The sequence below is a fragment of the Prunus dulcis genome, chromosome 7, assembly GCF_902201215.1.
Source record: "Prunus dulcis chromosome 7, ALMONDv2, whole genome shotgun sequence".
In the NCBI taxonomy this organism is placed as follows: Eukaryota; Viridiplantae; Streptophyta; class Magnoliopsida; order Rosales; family Rosaceae; genus Prunus; species Prunus dulcis.
Window position 1 is genome coordinate 8,735,732 of NC_047656.1, and position 20,734 is coordinate 8,756,465.

Here is a 20,734-nt window from a genome sequence, read left to right on the forward strand (position 1 = left end):
TTTGTTTTGAAAAGAATTCTTTTAATGTTAATTGGCTTCTCATCATCACTTGATTCTCGGTTATTTATGAAAGGATTTTTTTTTTTTTTTTTTTTCTTTCTATGACTTGAGTTTTATTTCTTTGAAAGGAGGGGATGATATGAGTTGAATTCTTGCTTGGAGAATAAAATGCTCTAGCACTAGAGCTTAAAATATAATCTATGCCGTAACGTCATCTATGCCGTAACGTCATTTTGACGAAATAAATACGCTGGGATTTCTAACATTTGCAACGATAAATATCATTAAATCAAGAACTAGTTAATATAAGTACCTCTCTCAATGTTTACGTTTGCACCTTGTATTTGTTTCTATTTCTAACAAATAGAAAACTAGTTTCTGTATTAAGAAAAAGAAAAGTAAACTTACATATAATCACAGAATTTAGAAGGAAAAAAAAATTCATTTACAACTTAATTGTTCTACCCAAATATCAAGGGCAAGAACATCACTAATCTTAATATATGATCAGTTTGCGTTGCCAAAAATTTTGAAGAAAAATCCCATGCCATGTTATTTATTTCAGCCGTTTCTTTCAATTTATTTATTTCGAATCATTTGTCTTTATATAAGTTATACCTTCACGATGGATTTATAAATTGTTTTAATTCTAAAATGCTTCGTAATTGATTACATAGATTACAATGTATAGTATATGACAAACAAGTTGAACCAAATGCCTCAGAGCTGAAACCAAAGCCAAATAGAACACACAAATAAAACACACAAATAAAAGAGAAGTTCTCAATTCGACTACTTGTAATAGGATTATTGATAATTCATTGGTAGCTCTAAATAGAACACACAAATAAAACATTGTTTTGATCTTATAGACTTGCTTTGCCAATGAACTTTCTTGGTGCCGTTTGTTGCCAAATCTGCTGTCTGCAAGCTTTGGTATTCTTCTACAAAGTTGTCCACGTTGAAATCAAGAAATTCCATTTGCAATCCAGATATCATATTCTGAATTCTCTACAACTTCACATGATTTCCCTTGAATGAACCATAAAGAGGTTGTGACCTTCTGAAGCTGAATATATCGTCGATTTTGACAGAGGAAGCTTGCGCCGGTGAACTTTTGTCTATTTTATACTCGGATGAATGTGATTTCCCATACACTCGTACACTTAATGTCCGCTTATGAGGTGCCCCAACTTTTATATGCTCATTGAAAAAATCTATCAGCTCTTGTTGTGTAAGCTGCCTCAGTGCTGCAATCTGTTTCAACCCCATCATTAATAGAGGACGCATTTTCTCTTTAGTATATTCCAACAGTTCTTTTGTATTTTTACAATTATCAGCTTCAACATTATCCTTTTCTGCTAACAAGTATGTAATATTACTTTACGAAATATTTTCATCTACATAGAACTATTGGACTTAAGATGACAGGGCCTGATAAGGGCATTTTTCTTCAGGTTCTTTCCAAATTCATTTGTACTCAAAAAGATAAAATGTATTGAACATTTTGCATTGCAGACATGCAAATAAAGTTAGAGTGATGTTCATACCTCAGATTCTATCCTGTCAAACTTGAGGGTCCCATCAGAAATCTCCCTCCAATAAAATGCCGCTTCTTCCCTTAAGTTCTTGTGCTTCTCAAGCTTCATGTCGATCAACGCATTTACATTGCTCTATGTAACAATCAGTTCAAAAGTTATTATTGGGAAAAAGAGTTGATCCTTTCAAGACTCGTAAACTCTCATCGAAGTTTTACGACTATTCTCAAAATCATATATGACATGTCACATTGCAGACCGTAAAATCTCCCCTTTTATACATATATATATATATATATATATATATTTTTTCATAGGTTCACATATAACTTTATCTAGAAATGAAGAACACTGACATTGAAACGCATCTGCCATCCATACACGAGGATACAAAACATTGCAAGAAAGACCAATGGAAGGCCAAAGAAGATGCTGGTGGATGTTTTGAGGACGTGCAATGTTTTCTTTGCAGGAAAAATCAACGAAAAGGGGTCTCATGCAAACAATCTAAAACATCAGGGGGTGTTCGTGTAATTTCTCAAACCTCAGGGGGTTTTGTGAAAAAGCTAAAACCTGAGGGGGTGTTGGTGTAAATAACTCCAATAAAATTTATATAGAAGTGATTGAACATTGGCACCGAAAGACTACCATCTATATGTGAGGATGATAAACAAGGAAGAAAGACTAATGTAAGGTCACTGGAAGTTTTAGCTCTGACGATTTTACATACAAAAGAGATTATAGCAGCATAAAAGATGTAGTCAACCCTAGCAAGCTGGAATTAAGGATAGAGCCTAGTTGATCTCACCTTGAATTCTTCATTTGTCATCTCATAAAGTTTACTCTTGAACGCCTTGAGGAATTCCTCTGCTCTCAAATCAATATGTGCTGGATCCTGTAGATGAACATAACATAATTAGAATACGTAGATAAGGCAACAAGGCAACAAGGCAACAGTAGAAGCATGTAATATACCTTCACTGTAGATTGTATAACAAACAGTGCCCCACGGATACCACAATCATTCCTGCATCAGAAAAGAATGGGAAGGTGATTGAGAAAAAAAATCACAATATGAGGCATGAAATTGAGGGATAAGTCATTTGAATTTGTTTCATGCCTCTGCAAGAGGGCGGTGATGTAACCAAGTTGCTCAACTGATCTAAGCTGGTGGAAGGCAGGTTGCTTTGCAATAAGAGCAAACAGATGAAGTTTCACATTCAGCATAAAATCATCCCGATGTACCTAAACATATTAACACAACTACATTTAAAACAAACACAGAAACCTCTGCTGCACATAAATGAGTGGGAGATTGGTGTGAGGTGATTTTATGCTGTTCAACAGGAAGGCCAAATATAAGTCTTATAACCAAGAGGAACATGGCCTATTGGAAGGGGATTCAGTTAACCAAAGGATCGTGGATAATCTTTGTTGTCAGAATGTCCCATTTGCATGTAACCTGATAGAATAAAACCCTGAAAGTTCATTTCAGTGATCAAACTACAGATCTGTCAAAGGTAAATACAGCTCCAATACCTTTTCAAATTTCAAGAAAGACATTTTCTGCAATTTTTTGATGAGTTAACAGGGAAGAAATTATCGGTTTGAAAGACTTCAGGGGGAACTCTGACAAGGTTTGGTGAATTTTGAACTAGAGCATACAGAAAGAAAACTAGAAGCAATAATTATTGATTCCAGCAAGGTCATACAGACGCTAAGCTATCCCAATAGAATCTAGTTGATTAATACTGCAAACAAATTTAAAAACCTGAATATAGTGGATAAGGGCAGAATTTTCGTCACTTGGATTGAGACCCTCCACAGGGTAGAAATAGCTCTTGCCCTTTTCAAGCTTCACAACTCTATTCGTCAAATGCTGGGATGGGAACAAAGGTTGGCAAATAGGGTTTGAACCCTTAAAGAGAACATTTTCAATATGCTGGATCATGGACTCAGCTTCATTCCTTTCAAGGTTTCCTGCAAAAGCATATATAACTAGGAATGAATACGAATAGAAAAGGAAAATTAAAATGAAAATAACAGTGGCTATAACCTAAGTTGTTTGAGGTAAGAAAATATGGTAACCTGCTGTGTAACACTCTAAAAAGGCCCTTGAGAGCATCATGGGAACAAACTTAGCAAGATCTTCAACTTCAAGATGAGGAAGAACATCAAGTTCTTCCATCCATGGCCAAGTATGATCCTTTAGAATTAATGAGCAGTAGTCCATAGCTTGCTCATAAGGCTGCCGAATTTTGTAATTTTGGTACTTCCTTGTGACCTTTTCCTGATACGGACAAAAGGGCAGATAACACAAGTAAGATATCATTCAAGATATACACCACTCTAGATATAAGATTGACTTCCCAAATTTCATCAGCTAAAATACATTGACCCTTTTTCCTTCCCAAAAATAAGATACTTAAAAAATTACCATAAGGATAAAGGTGATCAGCAAAGGGGCAACAAAATAAAGAAGCTATAAAAATCAAGTCCCAGAGTAACAGATACAGTTTGAAAGGACGAAGAAAATTCTCCGGACGAAGACAGATTAATTGATAAAATAAAAGATTTGGTATTTCTTTGGAGAAAATTAATGATGAAAAATGATTATGACCATGAAATCTAGGAAAGTCCTTTGATTCTAAGGATAGTTAGCATCTTTAACTGGAGCATGGACCAGTAAGAACTTTCACAATATGTGTGTAATTGAATACTTTTTTATGTTGAGCCTGCATCAACTTGAATATTTTGTATAGAAGAAGAAACAAGATTACTTGATCACCAACCCAAAAGCAAATGGCCATGGGTGCATAGGCCTAGAACATTATATATTGTAAAGCAAGGCTTTACATTCCCCATGTGGGATATACTCTGAACACGAACCCTAATGTAGCATGACTTGAGCAAAGACATGGACAACTTATATTGGGTGACGTGAAAGCACGTATGGCCGTTGGGCCTGACACGTTGGTTGCCTTCTTCGATAACATGATAGAATTAAAGCATCCAGTCAAAACCAATTGGCCATCAATGGAGAAGACCAGGATATTACATGTCGTAAGACAAGACTTTATATTCTTATTTTTTAAAAACAGGACAAGACTTTATATTCTTGATGTGTGATCAACAGAGAATGTCTGTTATGCCAAAACTAGAAAATCCCATGCATGGAAAAATCTAATCCCAGTTTGAGAAAGCACGAGAAGAATCGTGGAGATCCTAAAATACCTAAATAAGGAGAATGTCCCAAAATGTTTTGTTTATTTAAAAGAAAATAAAGAAATGTAACAGAATATAGGCAGATATGATTCAGTATCTTTTCAAAATTCATATTGGCTCTGCATAACATAAGATAGTTTGGTATAAGCCTCTGGAATAACAAAGCGCAACAAGTCACTAATATGCAAAATTATTAATCCAGTTACTGTACCACAAGTGACAGAGCTTATCAAAATCCTCATCCATAAAAATGACTAGGAACATTTAAAGTTAATATTTTTATGAGGGAGCCTTGAAGTTTACCTTTATGACAGAGAACCTGTCAGCTTTCACTTCAAAGCTTGCGATCTTTTCAACTACATTTTCCAGTAAAATCCTTAATTTGTGATTATAGCCAGCCAGAATCACCTACACAAGAAAACATAAGGTAAAATCCACGGATAGTTATGATCAATAAAAGGTAAAACCAAATTTGGAATAATGCCACGCCTCAAGATCTTCCAACTAAACATAGTTAAGTTCACTGTTTCTAACCCCCTTTAAAACATTATAATACCAATTGGATGAGTTAGACACTTCCTATTCCTCTAGTTTTACATAAACACCACATCCCCAGGACAATAACAATCAAGAATTTCTTGATTCGGAATTCAGAAGTCCACAATGGGTGTCCAAAAAAGTGATCCAAGGACCATTACTACATTCAGTATTCAAAGTCTTCATGTTTCATATTTCACGCTATACTGAATTACCATTTACCCTGTGTAGACCACCTTTATTATTATTATTATTTTTTTTTTTTGAGTTTGCTACATAAGGTATTATGAAATGAACAATGCAACTTTCAGAGAATAAATCGATTCAAGGAGTAGCTGTGACAACACGGACTAAAATTTTACAGAAACACAACAAAATTTTAAAAAGAACCATCTAGCAAGTTTCATATTGATACCTGAAATCCACTATCTGTATGGCTTATTCGAGAATTCAGTCCAGCAACCTGAGCATCGTAAGCTGACAAAGAAAGAATTAAATATTTGAATAAGCTCTTCAAGAAAATAACACGTTGTGTATGCAACACCACCAATGAAACCAAGTAATTAACTGTAACTACATATCTTACCAATTTCATTCAAGTAATCCATCAACAACTGAGTAAAGATATTAGTTAACACTTCTGCTTCAGGGGAGCCACTTGCGTGGGGACAAGTGAAAACAATCTTAACATAAGCTTTAGGAGTAAAGAACATTGTATCAGGCTTGTGCCATAGTGTTGAATATGGCGACTTTCTTAAAAGAACTGGATATTTGGCCTGACAAAAAGTCAATCATATCAGAAGAATTGAAGTGCTGTGTTAATTTCCAGTTAAATTTTATTATTCATCACACCTTTTCATGATCGTTCTTAAGTGACAAGTCGGTGGGGATGAATGAATTACGTCCTGGTAGGTGCAGATTCTCATTTGGCGAAGATACTATCCATTCCTGCACTCAAATGAAAAACTTTCAGGATCAAAAGTGTTTTCCTCTCCTCCCCTTAAAATATTCCTAATACCTCTAAGCTGATGCAAATAAAAAAGCAGCATACCTTACATATTACTATCACTCTAAAAAAGACCACCCAAAAAAAAAAAAAAGGAGGGAAAAAGAAAAGAAAACTGACTAATGCTGTTGGGTTCATCAATATATAAAACTCGATATACATATAGACCCATAACCAACCTGTATCATGGAGCCCGTAATTTTCTCGATGGAATAAGCAGTTCCATACCATGGCTCAACCATGTTAGTTTGACCTTCAAATTTCTTCGACTCCCAGAAAATTCTGTTGAGCAAGGGACCTATTAGGAACTTTTACAATGTACTGTCATTATGTTTCATATTTCACTTAGAAAAGAAAAAATAGACAATAGGAGAATTATGAGAAACACTAAAAACGTTCTTAATTGCTGGGATCAAACTTTTAGACAGCATCAAGAAGTACTATGCCATGGATGGAAAGATCAAATTCCCATATAAATAATACACTATTTCGCTACTTAAAGGGGACAGCCTCAGGAAATGACAATAAGTGATTAATGAGTTATAGTGCTGTGAATCACTATGAGAAACCAAGACTAAATAAGTTTCAATCAACACAAGTACATTCAAAAAACTGCAATCAGAACTTAATTGTGATACTGCAGTCTTTCAGTCAATTCTTTAGAAGTGAATTTAGGTGGGCCAAACATTCCTTGAACATAACAGATAACAGGGTTCTTACTATTATCATATCACTAAGTTTTGCTTATACGTAGGCAAACCAAGTGCCTTCTTTCGATAAAAAACAAAACTTTTATTACAATTAGATAAAGGTACCAAGAAATAAAGGGAGGGTCAGTAGTCCAAATTTGCTGATTGTATTGACGTATTCCATTTCCAAAACACTCAAGGTTGTAATGAGTTGACATCATTTGCTTGACAATCAAGGACGGAATCAGAAATTTCTATAGGGGTGGGCTATTATTTCTTATACGGGTAAAGATCTGAATAAAATTCCATTTATTTTCTCATAGGAGAAAACTTGAAGCTAACTGGAGATCTGTTTGGATAGGTGATGTAGTACAGCCCGTAGGTGTTAGATTAAGCACTCAAACAATAGAACATAGAAGAATATAAGAGATCGAGGAGACGAAAATACAGATCGAAAGACAAAAGAAAGGGCAGAACAGTAGAACAAGAAGAATATTGGAGGTCGAAGAGACGAAAATATAGATCGAAGGGACGAAAGAAAGGACCGAAATCAGGGAACCGAGAAGGAAGAACAGAAATCACATAGTTTTAAGAGAAGGTTTACTCAATATCCAAATCTGAATTTTAAAGAACTACATGGGGTTATTTATAGCAAACTAAAACCTAGACATAATAGGATAAAAATCCCCTGCTCAAACAGAAATCATAACCCAAATAAAATAGGAAACTTAAAACTAGAAATCTGGAAATCTGGAAAAGTGGAAATCCTACTAGAATTTGGAAAACTAGAGTATCTAGGAAACTAACAAATACATTAGGAAACTAATAAATTTAGGTCCTATGCATCCTGCATCGTTCTCCTCCGCTGAAAAGAACTCAACTCCGACGAGGAAACAGCGACAAATTCAAAATCTCAAGGAAGTGTGAAGAGGCATGTGGCGTTCTGTAGTCCTTCAAGATCAGCATCATATTTGCCACCTTGAAACCAGCCGTTCCGCAAGCATGGAACATTAATCCTTGTAAGAATGGCAAATAGAGAGCTCTGCCTAGACCCATGATGAACATGATCGGCCAACGAATGCAAGCGCGTGTGGGTTTGATAGACCCTCAATCCATTGTGTTCATAAGTCGTTGCCAGAGTGCCCTGGTTCAGGAAAAACACCTGGCTGGGAGTGTCGGGCTATCTCAAAATCCAAGTGTCGGTGCATGAAGTTTGTGTAGTGTGGTAGGGGTGGCGGGGTAGGGACAGGAATGTTGTTGTCAACCAGAGGAGAACCCATCATATGTTGGGTATGGTGCGGCTGCGGCATAGAACCAAAAGTAAAGATGGGCTCCGGTTGAGCCTTGGGCATGCCAATCGATAGTCCCGTTGACTGATTCGGCACACCTTGTGGCACGGCCTTGAGTTTTTGAGCCATCAGTGGATTGGGAAGAAGGCCACCATTTGGCGGCGGCATAGACGAACTCGAGAGCTCCTGAGGTAGAAGAAGGCTCAGTTGTTCCAAGCCGAAAGTGATAACGGAGTCTTGGAGTTTGTTGAAGGCAAGGTTCGTCGTCGCACGATGTTTGCGAGCCTGTAGCAACTCTTCTTTGAGGTCAGTGCTGAGCTGGGAGCGTTGGGTTTCAATGCCGACGATATCGACGGAAACTTTTTCTTGGAATGCATGACATTGTTCCGGGAGGCTGGCCACGGTTTGGGATGCCATGGCAGAGAGCGGATGCAAGAGAAAGTGAGGGCAGGCTCTGCTTACCAATTGATGTAGTACAGCCCGTAAGCACTCAAACAATAGAACATAGAAGAATATAAGAGATCGAGGAGATGAAAATATAGATCGAAAGACAAAAGAAAGGGCAGAACAGTAGAACAAGAAGAATATTGGAGGTCGAAGAGACGAAAATATAGATCGAAGGGACGAAAGAAAGGACTGAAATCAGGGAACCGAGAAGGAAGAACAGAAATCACATGGTTTTAAGAGAAGGTTTACTCAATATCCAAATCTGAATTTTAAAGAAATACATGGGGTATTTATAGCAAACTAAAACTTAGACATAATAGGATAAAAATCCCTTGCTTAAACAGAAATCATAACCCAAATAAAATAGGAAACTTAAAACTAGAAATCTGGAAATCTGGAAAAGTAGAAATAGGAAACTAACAAATACATTAGGAAACTAATAAATTTAAGTCCTATGCGTCCTGCATCAATAGGACATGCTAATTTTTGCTTGGGCTAATTTTTGTAAAATGGGGTGTAGTGTCTAAAAATTAGTATTAAATTTCTTTTTTCCCAAACTTTGCACTAGGCTAGAGCCCACTCTAGCCATAGTGTAGTTCCGTCCTTGTTGAAAATGCAAGTAGATATGAGTTAACAGTCCAAGGCAAGAACTACATTAACCAAACTTTTATAAAAACATGCTTTGAATCTATCCTCTTAGGATGGTAAGTGGATTTAGAGGCCTTGGGACAAATTACCCAAAAAGAAGCTAACACAGTGCGATACCACAAAATTGTTGTCTTCCTTCCACAACCAAAGGACAATATTTTTCACAAAGAATGTTTGAATGTGACCGAGGAAGAACCCAATAAATCCCTGCCTCCCTGACTAAACACCACCACAGCCCCAATGCATGACAATAGCCCAAAAGATCCATAAAACCTTACCTTTCTCCCCTCCACCAAAAACACTATTTTCCTGAATTATGATGAAAAGCTACCTTTCCATCATTCAGATTTCAGAAAAAAATGAAAACCCCAAGTCCAAGTAGTTAAGACAGTTTCTGGAGAAAGACACTAAAAGGTCATGGAGACAACCCTTCTACTATTATAGAAATGATAAAGCATAAAAATTTCAAGCATGAAACGAACATTACTTCTTTAATAAGAAAAAGGAGCATCACTCCAGGACAGATCTTCCCAAAATCTAATGTTTAAACCAATAAAAAGAACGAAGCTAAAATGAGAGACAAAGTCATGATATCCTTGGAAGATAGCCTTCTACCTTACCAACCCGTAAAGAACCCAAACTAAGTGAAAGACTTACCTGACATTGTTTGCAGACAACTTGTTCAGCACCATCTGGATAATGTCTGTGCTGAAGTTAGAAGGCAAGGATGATCTCACTAGCCAATCTTTTGGGGGATATTTCTGTGTAAGGACACAAACATGTCATGTGAGTAAGAAGCAAGTGAATATTAATTATCAAATAACTGAATAGAAGCACGGTTAAATAAAATAAAATAAAAGAGACCAATACCTGCATATTTGGCGAAATGCTGACCACATAACTAATTGGCTGAATTTTGTCCTGATAATGAAACTTTGTCTCGCAAACAGCAGAAAGCTACAGTAAAACTATGGTATATCAGAGTTTCTAAGAAAGATCTGAAAGACAATTTCCATACCGAATTTTGAATATGAAAATTAACATAACTCAAGAATTTATTCCTCAATTCAAACCACAGTATGATTAAAACTGTTTAGATACAAAGAAAATCAACAGAAAATGGTGATGAATCAGATGTAAAGTCAGCCTCACAATTTTCATATTCATATATAAAGTCAGCCATTCACCCTTAGGGTTAGCCCAAGTGATAAGGGTGGGTGGGGAAATGGGTTATGATTAGGTTAGGTCCAGGGTACAATTCCCTCCATTGTAACATGAAATAAATGGCAATCTATCACTGTCTAATATAGCAGCAGTAGAACAAGTCCCTGGAAAACATCCTAAGGCCATTGCAAAATATATTTTAAGGTCTCGAGAGTTGACTAATCCACCCTTCTACACATTAAGGATTTGTCTGGTAGGGAAGGGAGGGGGGAGGAAGAGACGCTCTACCTTGAAGTAGGGATAGTTACAAATCTAAAACGCCAATATTATATAAGTACACTCAGTCCAACCCCTGAAGTCCTTGAGATGACACCAACAACTAGAATAACTTATATCCATCATCCTTAGACTGATCTCATGATAAACAGATGTGGAAACCAAGAATGAATATGCTGCCATGACATATTAGCCATCTTCTTAGTAAGAGTATGCACCAGTAATTCATACTGTGAAGATACAACACTTGATGTTAGACAAAATGCAGATAAAGGTATCATGCACCAGTAATTCATACACTAGAATACACAATGTGTATACCTCATCGAAAATCCATTCGCAGATGCCCGACTGCTGTAAGAGGGAAATGTATTTGAAAAGCAAGCCTATGATGTCTTGCATGTGCTCTGCAATATAGTCAAAAGGTTTATCATATTCTAGAAAACTAAAATCCAAGTAAAAGAATGCCACCCTACAAAAAGAACACGTTAGATAAGTACTTCAAGCTGTGTTAGGACTTGTGAAAAATGTTCATCCAAAATGAAATGAAGCCTAAATGGGGGCAGGGGTTGGGAGAAATAAGAATACCTGAAAATGAAAAAAATAGAAGATAAACTAACCATGACCCGCGTCAGTGAGATCAATATCTACTCTAAAGAAAGAAAAGTCAAAAGTCGACTGTCCTTCACCAGCAGACAAACCTGTTGCCCATCCTGCAATTTATTTTAGAACAAACGAAAAAGTGAAGTTAGCTTTTACCCAAGTAAATTAACTTCATGCATCCTATAATCAGGACAGAAGGTGACCACATCAACGAATTTTCATCTTTACGTGTCAATCTCTAAGTTCAAAATTCAGCCATATTCCTAGTGATATCTTCCAGACCAAATCAGACATCAGACTCACATTTTCCTTAAAATGATGCCCTTTTTCCAGTACATGTTGAACCACAAGTAAATCAACTAGGTGGGGCAACTTTAAGTTTCTGCCAAAATTGATAGAACCTAATTCATCTATCCTGTTAGTTTACTACACTATCATGTAACCTGAGGTACACAAATATTACATTCAAATTTGTACTAGATCCGATCATCTACTATAATAAGTATTCTTATGCACAACATTTCCAGTATATCTTATCAACTCTAACTTTCCTGGTAATCAGACTCCTCAATCTCTCTGCTTTAATGTGAACAAAGCCAAATTTAAAGATTTGAAACATTTTTGAGCTTTGTTCACTTTGAAGTTACATTTCACTGATTATGACAATTAATAAAAAAAATTTAAAAAAAGTATAAATAAATAAAATAAAATAAACCAAATCAAAGAAGGATGACCACGTATACAAGAAAACAGGAAGTCTATGGAGAACCCAAATCTTCAGTGCTAATATCATGAAATGACTGATTAAATACTTCTGCATCCCATGCTTCTGGAGCCCATTGCACAACATGATGCTCCTTAAGAAATTTCAGGAGATTAGTCCTTCGAGAGTACTGTATGTAGCAAAATCATATATGACAAGATAACACAGCACAATTTGAAATGAAACATTAAGGGCCCGTTTGATAACCATTTCAATTTTAGTTTTTAGTTTTCATTTTTTGTGCTAGAGTATAGAGGAAAAAGAGGGAGAATGGAAGTAAGAATGAGAGTCAAGATAACTGAAATCAATTTGAAATTGTTTTCACTTTTGTTACTCTTCCCTCCCATCCTCTCCTCTCATCCTCTCTCTAAATCTCATCCTCACTCTCATTTTCCTCTATTCTCTACTATAAAAAAAACGAAAAATGAAAACTAAAAAGTAAAATTGAAATTGTTATCAAACAGGCCCTAAGTGTTTCGATCTAGCATTATCTGATTGGGTCAGTAATAGGTTGACATGATAATGACACATTTATTAACTGATCGGGTGAGCGTCCAATCGTTTAACACGATAGTGCCATGTTATCTTTAGGAAAGATACATTTTTATTTTCTTTTGAAAAATATTTTAACCTATAAATTCATTTTGTTTTTTATACATTCTTTTTGGTAACATGTTCGGACATTTGTTGTGTAATGCATTAGGTATAACTTATAAGTTTCTATTGTATTATAAGATTTTTATTTACGCTATAATCGATATTATTTATAACTTTTTATATTTTTTTGACCCAAAAGAAAAGGATAACAGATAAAATGGATAAACATAACACAGCATGCTAAATTTGAGAATGGGTTTGAGTTTGTTAATTTGGATCTGCATCTTAATAAATAATAGATCCTTTTATATATGTAAATCAAGATGCAAGCTGTTTATGCAGGATAAGAAGAAGGAAACATTCTATGTGCACATAAATTGCATGATAATTACACATTATAGATAAGGCTCGAGTACAATGTCAATCTTCACATTTGAAATAAAAACAAGTTATCGGGCAATGCTAATTCCACTCCCAGTTTGTCCTACCGTACTCTTTCTGGGAGGGTTATAACAAAAAAAAAACATTGAGTTTGAAATGTAGGATGACAAACTGGGGGTGTGAAAAGCAACTGCCAGCCTGCCATAGTGCAAATCATCTAAACACAAAGAGGAAGTCTATGGAGGCATTGAAATGAAAATTATGTGAACACTGGCTTCAAAGTTCCAATACAAATAACATCTGCTAGAAAACTCATTATGTGAAACAGGAAACAGATAGTGCAAATCTCACCCAAAGTTTTCAAGATGTAATACAAAGATCCTTCTCCTTCGTGGCCAATGAGATGACTAAGATACCTACATGGCCCTTCCTTGTAGTGGTGAATTTCTGGAGTTATTGGCCACGCAACTCTCAGCGCATGACCCTCTTTGATTGGGACAGCTCTGACAAGAATCTGACAAAAACACAGAGAAAGGCAGCAAGAATTATCCATCTAAATATAGGACCTTCTGTATGTTTTTTTCCTAATCAGCAAAATCTGCAAGTCCGAAAGAAAGTTTAACTCAGCATAAAAAGTTGAGCAGAACCATGTGTACCTGTAAATGTTCTGATGTGCAAGGCTCACCAGCAAAACGAGGGCAGTTGCGGTCAATGTTTCTAATTTCTTTAAACTTGTCCTCTACAAGGCCTTGAATTTTATCAAGGTTTTCTGAAAACATCCATAGTGATAATTAATTAACTTACCATGAGGCCATTGAACCTGATTGTTAAAGGTAAATGTAGCTACAAACCTTTTCCATATATGACAAGATGCATGACGTTAGCGGAATAATATTCTGCATAGAATTTAATAAGCTCACTTCTGATATCCAGTCCTTTCGCTTTCGGTCGAACCTCCAAAGTATCCCAATTCCCTGAAAGAGTGAACAAAGTAGGCACGATGGAAAAACATGGCAGACATTCTGAACACCAACCAGAGTATAGACAGTGGCATTCTTGTAAGAATAGTCTCTATAAAATTTCCATTCACAAAGCAGGAAAAGAAACTGAAAATAAGCAGCTGCCATTTAAAAGAAACAAATCTCAAAAGATAGGTCACTTATTTCTTCCTATGTTAACTCGTAGTGTAGCTCTCCAGGGAGCCTAAATAGCTCAAACTGTCCTAAATATGAGTGATTGGAGGCAGTTTATAATAAGAGGACTTTTTGGGCACATGAACCTCATAATTTTTTCACTTATCAGGATAATGAAATTTGTGATATGAAATTTGCAATAATTTTTTATCATCCAATATTCATTATAGGATTTTCCAAGTTGTTAATCTATGATTATTCTATTACAACGGAGTTACTAAGGTGAAGTTTGATATTAAACTCAACATCAACATTGGATATGACTGAAATACCATGAAATAAGTAATAAACTAAAAAAACGAGTTTTAGTCTCCACATCATCATTAAGAAGCAAGGGCAATGGATCACTTCTTGTTGGACTGTACAGTGGCTTCTTTTTCGCGGTTTCAGTTACGAGAGAGGTTTATGCTGGTTCCCGCGGTTGAAAAATACATTAAATTTGTTGAGAAATGGTGCATTTGCCAACAAGGGGATTCGAACCACTCTCAGTCCTATCCATCTACAAGGCCTTATCCAACAGGCTGCGAATCAATTTGTTAACAATGTTACGACGTGTAATATTTATATGGTCTTAAACGTTTTGCAACCTTATATATTATCTAGGATAAATTTCCATTTAGAAAAAAAAAAAAAAAATTCCCTAATATTATTTTATTATGTTTAATTTAGGCATATGTTTAATGTTACGACGTGTAATATTTATATGGCCTTAAAAATTTATGCAAGCTAATATTATCTAGGATAAATTTCTATTTATTAAAAAAAAAAATCCCTAATGATAAATTTAGGCATATGTTTAATTTTATTTATTATTTTATTATGGAGGTTTTTTTCTTTTTTTGTGGTTATATATTACGGAGTTGTATTATTATTCACTATTGAGTTTTAATATTGTTCATTATATGTGATACTAAGTTTTAACTTTAATAGGAATTCTTTCTATGTGGTAGTAAGTTACTCATATATATATATATATATATTTTGTCAAGCTCATATATCTTATCATATGCAATATATTGTAGTAAATTAATATAACTAAAAAATTGTGGTGTGTTTAATTTTCTTTCACTAATTACTACATATTTTCTAAAGACACGGTGTTTGTCAGGTCGTTACATAATCAACTTAAATCACTCTAACCCACCATGCCATGCATTTTATTCCAGTTTTTTGTGATAAAATAATAGACAATTGACTAAATAAACATCCTCTAAAGTTTCAATAAAAATTTCCAAGTTTTTCTCACAATTTCCTTGATTTTTATTCAATTTTTATCGATATCGATATTTTGTCGATATTTCCATCGATATATCCGTGTTTTTGAAACACCAATATTTCCGAAACTCTTGATATTTTAGACCTTGGTTGAAAGGAACATAAGGTTTTTGACAGTGAAGAGGTGCAGTGATTCCGGGATGGATGCATTTTTGGATGTCTTTGGGGGCATCTGTAGCTTCAGAGTTGAGAGAGTTATCATTTTCTATTATTTTGTCAGATTGGAAAGCATATGTTTTGTAGCTCTATGGAATTCTGTTTTTGTTTTGTTGTTTCCCCCTAGGATCATGCATGCGGCTTGCATTTTAGTTTTCTTTTAGAAGTGGAATCCTTGTTCACTTTTGTTGTACAGTTTTATTTTTCATAAAGATTCACGTGTCTTATTAAAGAAAACAGAGAGGTTACGTCAAATGTGTAGGACTAACATATAGCCGCGAGAAAATAGAAGCAAACCAACAAAAATTATAGACAAAAACTGAGCACATAAATGAGGGAAGAAATACAGAAGCATGTGAAGAGACTCCACCGATGCACGACTACTCTATCATCTGATTCTGAGCTCGGTCAATTAAGCAAAAGATAACAAAAAAGACGAACTAATAGATAGTCCCTTCATCCACTCTTAAGCCGGTGATGAGTCCATCAATTAGATATAATACCAGAAGAAACGGGAAGCGATCCTAGTACACAGAAGGCATGCACGAGAAGTACCAAAGAAAAACACTGGGAAAAATTCAAATTAGTGAAGCAACAAACATCAAGATTTACAGTTTGATCTTGTCCATAGGAAGCTCTGCACATTCACATCGTCTCAATATTCCTCTCCCCCATATACTCCACTCCAAACAACAAGGGACTAGTCCCCAAGCCACAACAATCCTCTCAACCAGAAACCATATGAACAACATACCATCAGTTATAGAGAAATATTTACAGGACCTAAAAACACCTTATAGTAATTGCTTTTAAACAAAAGAACAGGCTTAATTTCCGATGCAATACATAATGCAAAGCACTGAAATAAGGAACCATTGCTCCCTTGTTGAGGAATAAATCTTTCAAGGTAACTACTGGCGCCAAGAACCCTTTATATAAATAAAGAAAATATACCCAATACAAACCTCAAAGCACATATTACCAGTGCACTTCTAAACCTCTCAACTCTCAACACACTGACCAACTAAGCATTTAAAACGTTAGTCAAACTTCAGCCTTCCCTCCGTTCTTCATACATCAGATAGACCATCCCGTCTTAAAACACTTTCTCACTAGTGCAAATCTACAACCACTGGCATAAGAGAGTCCTTTTAGAGACATCAACTCATCCCCATCAAACCTTATTTCCCAAGTTAATGAAAACACCGTTGCATTTAGCCATATGAGATTTAACTCCACCCATCCACCCCGGTAAAGTTTGAAAACAAACAAAAACCAAGCATACAGTTGCCTCCTATCAACACTTCATATTTATAAGGAAAAAATAACTAACGCCATAGCATAAGCAATTTTCCACCACACTAAATTAATTTCAATTCAAACGGAGTGAAACAAGAAGAACCATTATGATTTACACATGGGTTACCATAACCAAAGACTAAATCCGATTAGCAACAGAAAGCTCAGATGTAAAAATAGCCTGCTTCCTCTTTTTTATGAACATTGAGTCAAAGAATTTTTATTATAATCAAGAGTCAATTCCTGACCTGTACTAAATTTATGGTACGGATGGTCCACCGCACTTAGATGTTTCTGAAGCTGTACATAGACATTCATGCATAAGAAAGGTTAGACACCAGTTGGAGACATAAATAAAAACACTGCTACAACATGTGAAAAGCAGCATGCTCTAATTCACTTCAAGAACATATCATATTCTTACAAGGAAATTACTAAGGAATCTATAAGAATAAGATTATTATCGCAGACTTTAGTTAAAAGAAACTTAAGGGTACTTGGTTAGCTACTTTGTTTCACAAACTCGCTAAGACACCCATGTCTACCATTTATGGAGAGAGAGAGATTTAGGGTGTTTTTCTTATTCTTAAAGTTCAGTGCAGGACCTCACTCACAAGGGTTCTTTGTATGGGGGTTAAAGCTTATCATTCTTCTAATAAGTCTCACAAGGGTTCTACTATCAATAGATGCAAACAAACTTACAGTAATTGAAACCTCAATGCATATAGACAATGTAAAAAAACAATAGCAAAAAAAAAAAAACTGATGTTCGGAAAGACAGTAGCTACACATGCATATGCATCTAAACTATGCACTACTCATATGATAATTGGACCATAATACCATAATAGTTCTTTAAATTATTTCGAATATATACTTTTCCTTAACAAAACTAAATACAGTCTTAATGTCAATAATAGCATTTCAAATTAGTAAGATTCAGCATTTGCAGTCATATAAAGACTATAATCCAGAGGCACTACCTGGTTCATCCTCCAGCCATCAGACAACAGGTTTTTCTGATTCTCTATAACGCCAAACACACAGTACAAGTTAACAGTAATTAAAATGACAACTTGAGTATAAAAAAATATATATATCACAACAGAGCCGCTAACCAGAATCAACAGCTTTAATTTCCCTCATTGTAGCATCAGCTGACATCAATGGGTTAATAAAGAACTGAGCAAATCTGAACAATAAACCACACATCAACACAATGTTCAATTTTGAGAATTGTAATGATGAAAATAACAGCCAATAGAAGGAAAAGCAGCATCAACCTGTCCAAAGCCTCTTCAAAGGCATCAGCATTAATGTCAAAATGATAGTTGGTGTGCTCAGATGATGTATAAGCATTTGTTCTTCCTCCATGCTGTGCACCAAGAAAATAAACCACATATAGGTTGAAGAAAAACAACATAAGTAAGCAATCATAGGGGCCCTTATCAAGAGAATATGTTTAACATTATCTTTGTTATTCTGTATTTCCACAACACCACCAAAACATTTTATAATAGACATGTCTCCGACAAAGGGCCACTCTCGAATTAGAGAGTCCCAGAGGGACAGGTTGGCAGAAAAGCAATGGAACAAAACATATCTTACGGAATTTGGACAGATATACAAAAGAATCAGGGAAGAGCTAGCTGGTCCGTCCAAATCTTCTATTTGATTCATCAAACATAAATAAATGGCATAATAATGGGAAGTGTAGCCCATAAATGAGATTGGATTAAGGAAATGATGGCGCACAACACAATCACAATTCTATAAACCAATCGAAAAAAGCACAGTGGTCTCAGAATTTCCATGTGATCTCAAAAAACATATAAAAGTAATAAGAACACCTGTCAGAAATCTCAAAGAAGATGCACGTTAGAAATTATCTTCAAACATTGATTCCTATCTACTCTCCAGAAGAGAAATCCTTATGTTGTTTGCCTGTATGCTAGCAAGAATGTCTTAGTGTATGCTGTGTTATTTGCTTTTGTATCATTTTTAACTTCCACTACGTTCAACTAAGTTTGACAATAAGGAACAGAAAGTGGAGAAGCATGGAAAAGAATAAAAATCCATTCAAAATTTATTTGATTGAAAGCATTCAAAAGGCCCGAGTGTAGCTGTGAAGTCTGGCAATAAGTACCTCGGTGATGTACTTTGAGTAACTATCCTCCAAAGGGTACTTTTCACTAGCATAAAACAGCATATGCTCTGCAATAAAACACATGCAATATTCAGAAAAGAATGTCATGAAACATCTTATTCTTTTTCAACCCCATTTTCATGAAAGCTTACTAACAATAAGTCATGAAAATATATAATGAACTCATCTTCTAGTTCACCATTAAAAAAACCCCTCCAGTGATCAATTTAATCAACCCGATTTTTGTTTGACAAGAAGAAATATTAACCTCTATAAGTGTTACAGAGACTACCATGTACCATAGAAAGAACACCAAGTGCTAACCCAAATGGCAACAGAATCAAACTAGAAGTGCTCTTTAGCACTGATTTTTAATGGAAATAAAAATTTATATAACTACGTACACAACACCATACCAAATATATACCAAATATAGTATCCAAAATCCATATACCAGAACAAGATAAAATAGTATTAAACATTAAAGAAATTAAAGTTACCAAGGAAATGGGCAAGGCCCTCTAGGTCATCAGGGTCGCTGAAAGCACCAACACTGACATCCATGGAAGCAGCACACTGAGAAACAGTTAACTTAAACAAATAAATACAAAAAAACAACAACAACAAAAGACACACAAGACCAAGAAGGTGAATTTGTGAATAATAAACGTATTGAATTGAGAAATTAAAAATTAGGAGACAAAAGAGGCCACGAGAAATGAGTATCAGAGAGGCCGTTTGCCTTGTCAGTATCAGGATCGCTGATGAGGAGGACTTCAAGGGAGTTTGGGAGGACGATCCTCCTGTACTCCCTCTTGTCCGTACGGGCTTTCACTATTTCTTCGACATCTTCCTTCCCAACTGCCATTTGAAATTTCCTTTCTTTTTTCTCTTTCTCTTTCTGTTTCTCGTTCTCTTCTACCAAACAACACTGCGAGAGAGAGAGAGACGGAGAAAGACTTGGGTAGTCTTGGTCTTTGGCGCAGTGCGTGAGTTTCCTATCCCTTTCCTAACTCCTGGGAAAAAAACAAGGCTTAAATGTCAAAACTGTTGTAAAAGTTTTTGTGTGGAGCCCACTAAATATTCATTTGGAGACTTTAGGTAAAGTTTGTCTGCAACTTTTCCTTACAACACTGCGAGAGAGAGAGAGAGAGACGGAGAAAGACTTGGGTAGTCTTGGTCTTTGGCGCAGTGTGTGAGTTTCCTATCCCTTTCCTAACTTTTGAGAAAAAAACAAGGCTTAAATGTCAAAACTGTTGTAAAGGTTTTTGTGTGGAGCCCACTAACTATTTATTTGGAGACTTTGGGTAAAGTTTGTCTGCAACTTTCCCTTACAACACTGAGAGAGAGAGAGAGAGAGAGAGAGAGAGAGAGAGAGAGAGAGAGAGAGAGAGAGAGAGTTGGGTAGTCTTGGTCTTTGGCGCAGTGTGTGAGTTTCCTATCCCTTTCCTAACTTTTGGGAAAAAAACAAGGCTTAAATGTCAAAACTGTTGTAAAGGTTT

The 20,734-nt window shown here is 35.6% G+C and overlaps 1 protein-coding gene across 1 annotated transcript; it reads right to left on the minus strand.

Moving 5' to 3' along the window:
- Positions 1-855: 855 nt before the first annotated feature.
- LOC117633792 (insulin-degrading enzyme-like 1, peroxisomal) lies at positions 856-20,181 on the minus strand. The gene is made up of 26 exons (XM_034367570.1): positions 19,975-20,181; positions 19,733-19,808; positions 19,233-19,300; positions 18,370-18,461; positions 18,205-18,278; positions 18,070-18,113; positions 17,335-17,386; positions 14,015-14,137; positions 13,820-13,932; positions 13,515-13,677; positions 11,440-11,532; positions 11,141-11,226; positions 10,250-10,336; positions 10,037-10,140; positions 6,486-6,588; positions 6,153-6,248; positions 5,887-6,076; positions 5,716-5,777; positions 5,067-5,171; positions 3,627-3,828; positions 3,310-3,518; positions 2,659-2,783; positions 2,514-2,565; positions 2,347-2,433; positions 1,551-1,673; positions 856-1,257 (listed from the first exon to the last, which is right to left on the minus strand). Exons 1-26 carry the CDS (start codon positions 20,098-20,100, stop codon positions 1,012-1,014), a joined length of 2,901 nt encoding a protein of 966 aa, XP_034223461.1. The 5' UTR covers positions 20,101-20,181; the 3' UTR covers positions 856-1,011.
- Positions 20,182-20,734: the final 553 nt, after the last annotated feature.

Excerpts from the sequence above, each read along its gene's own strand:
- LOC117633792 (XM_034367570.1), bottom strand. The coding sequence starts at position 20,100 with ATGGCAGTTGGGAAGGAAGATGTCGAAGAAATAGTGAAAGCCCGTACG. Across the intron at positions 19,809-19,974 it reads GCGATCCTGATACTGACAAG|TGTGCTGCTTCCATGGATGT; the intron begins GCAAACGGCCTC and ends ACTGTTTCTCAG. Across the intron at positions 13,678-13,819 it reads GCACATCAGAACATTTACAG|ATTCTTGTCAGAGCTGTCCC; the intron begins GTACACATGGTT and ends TGTTTTTGTCAG.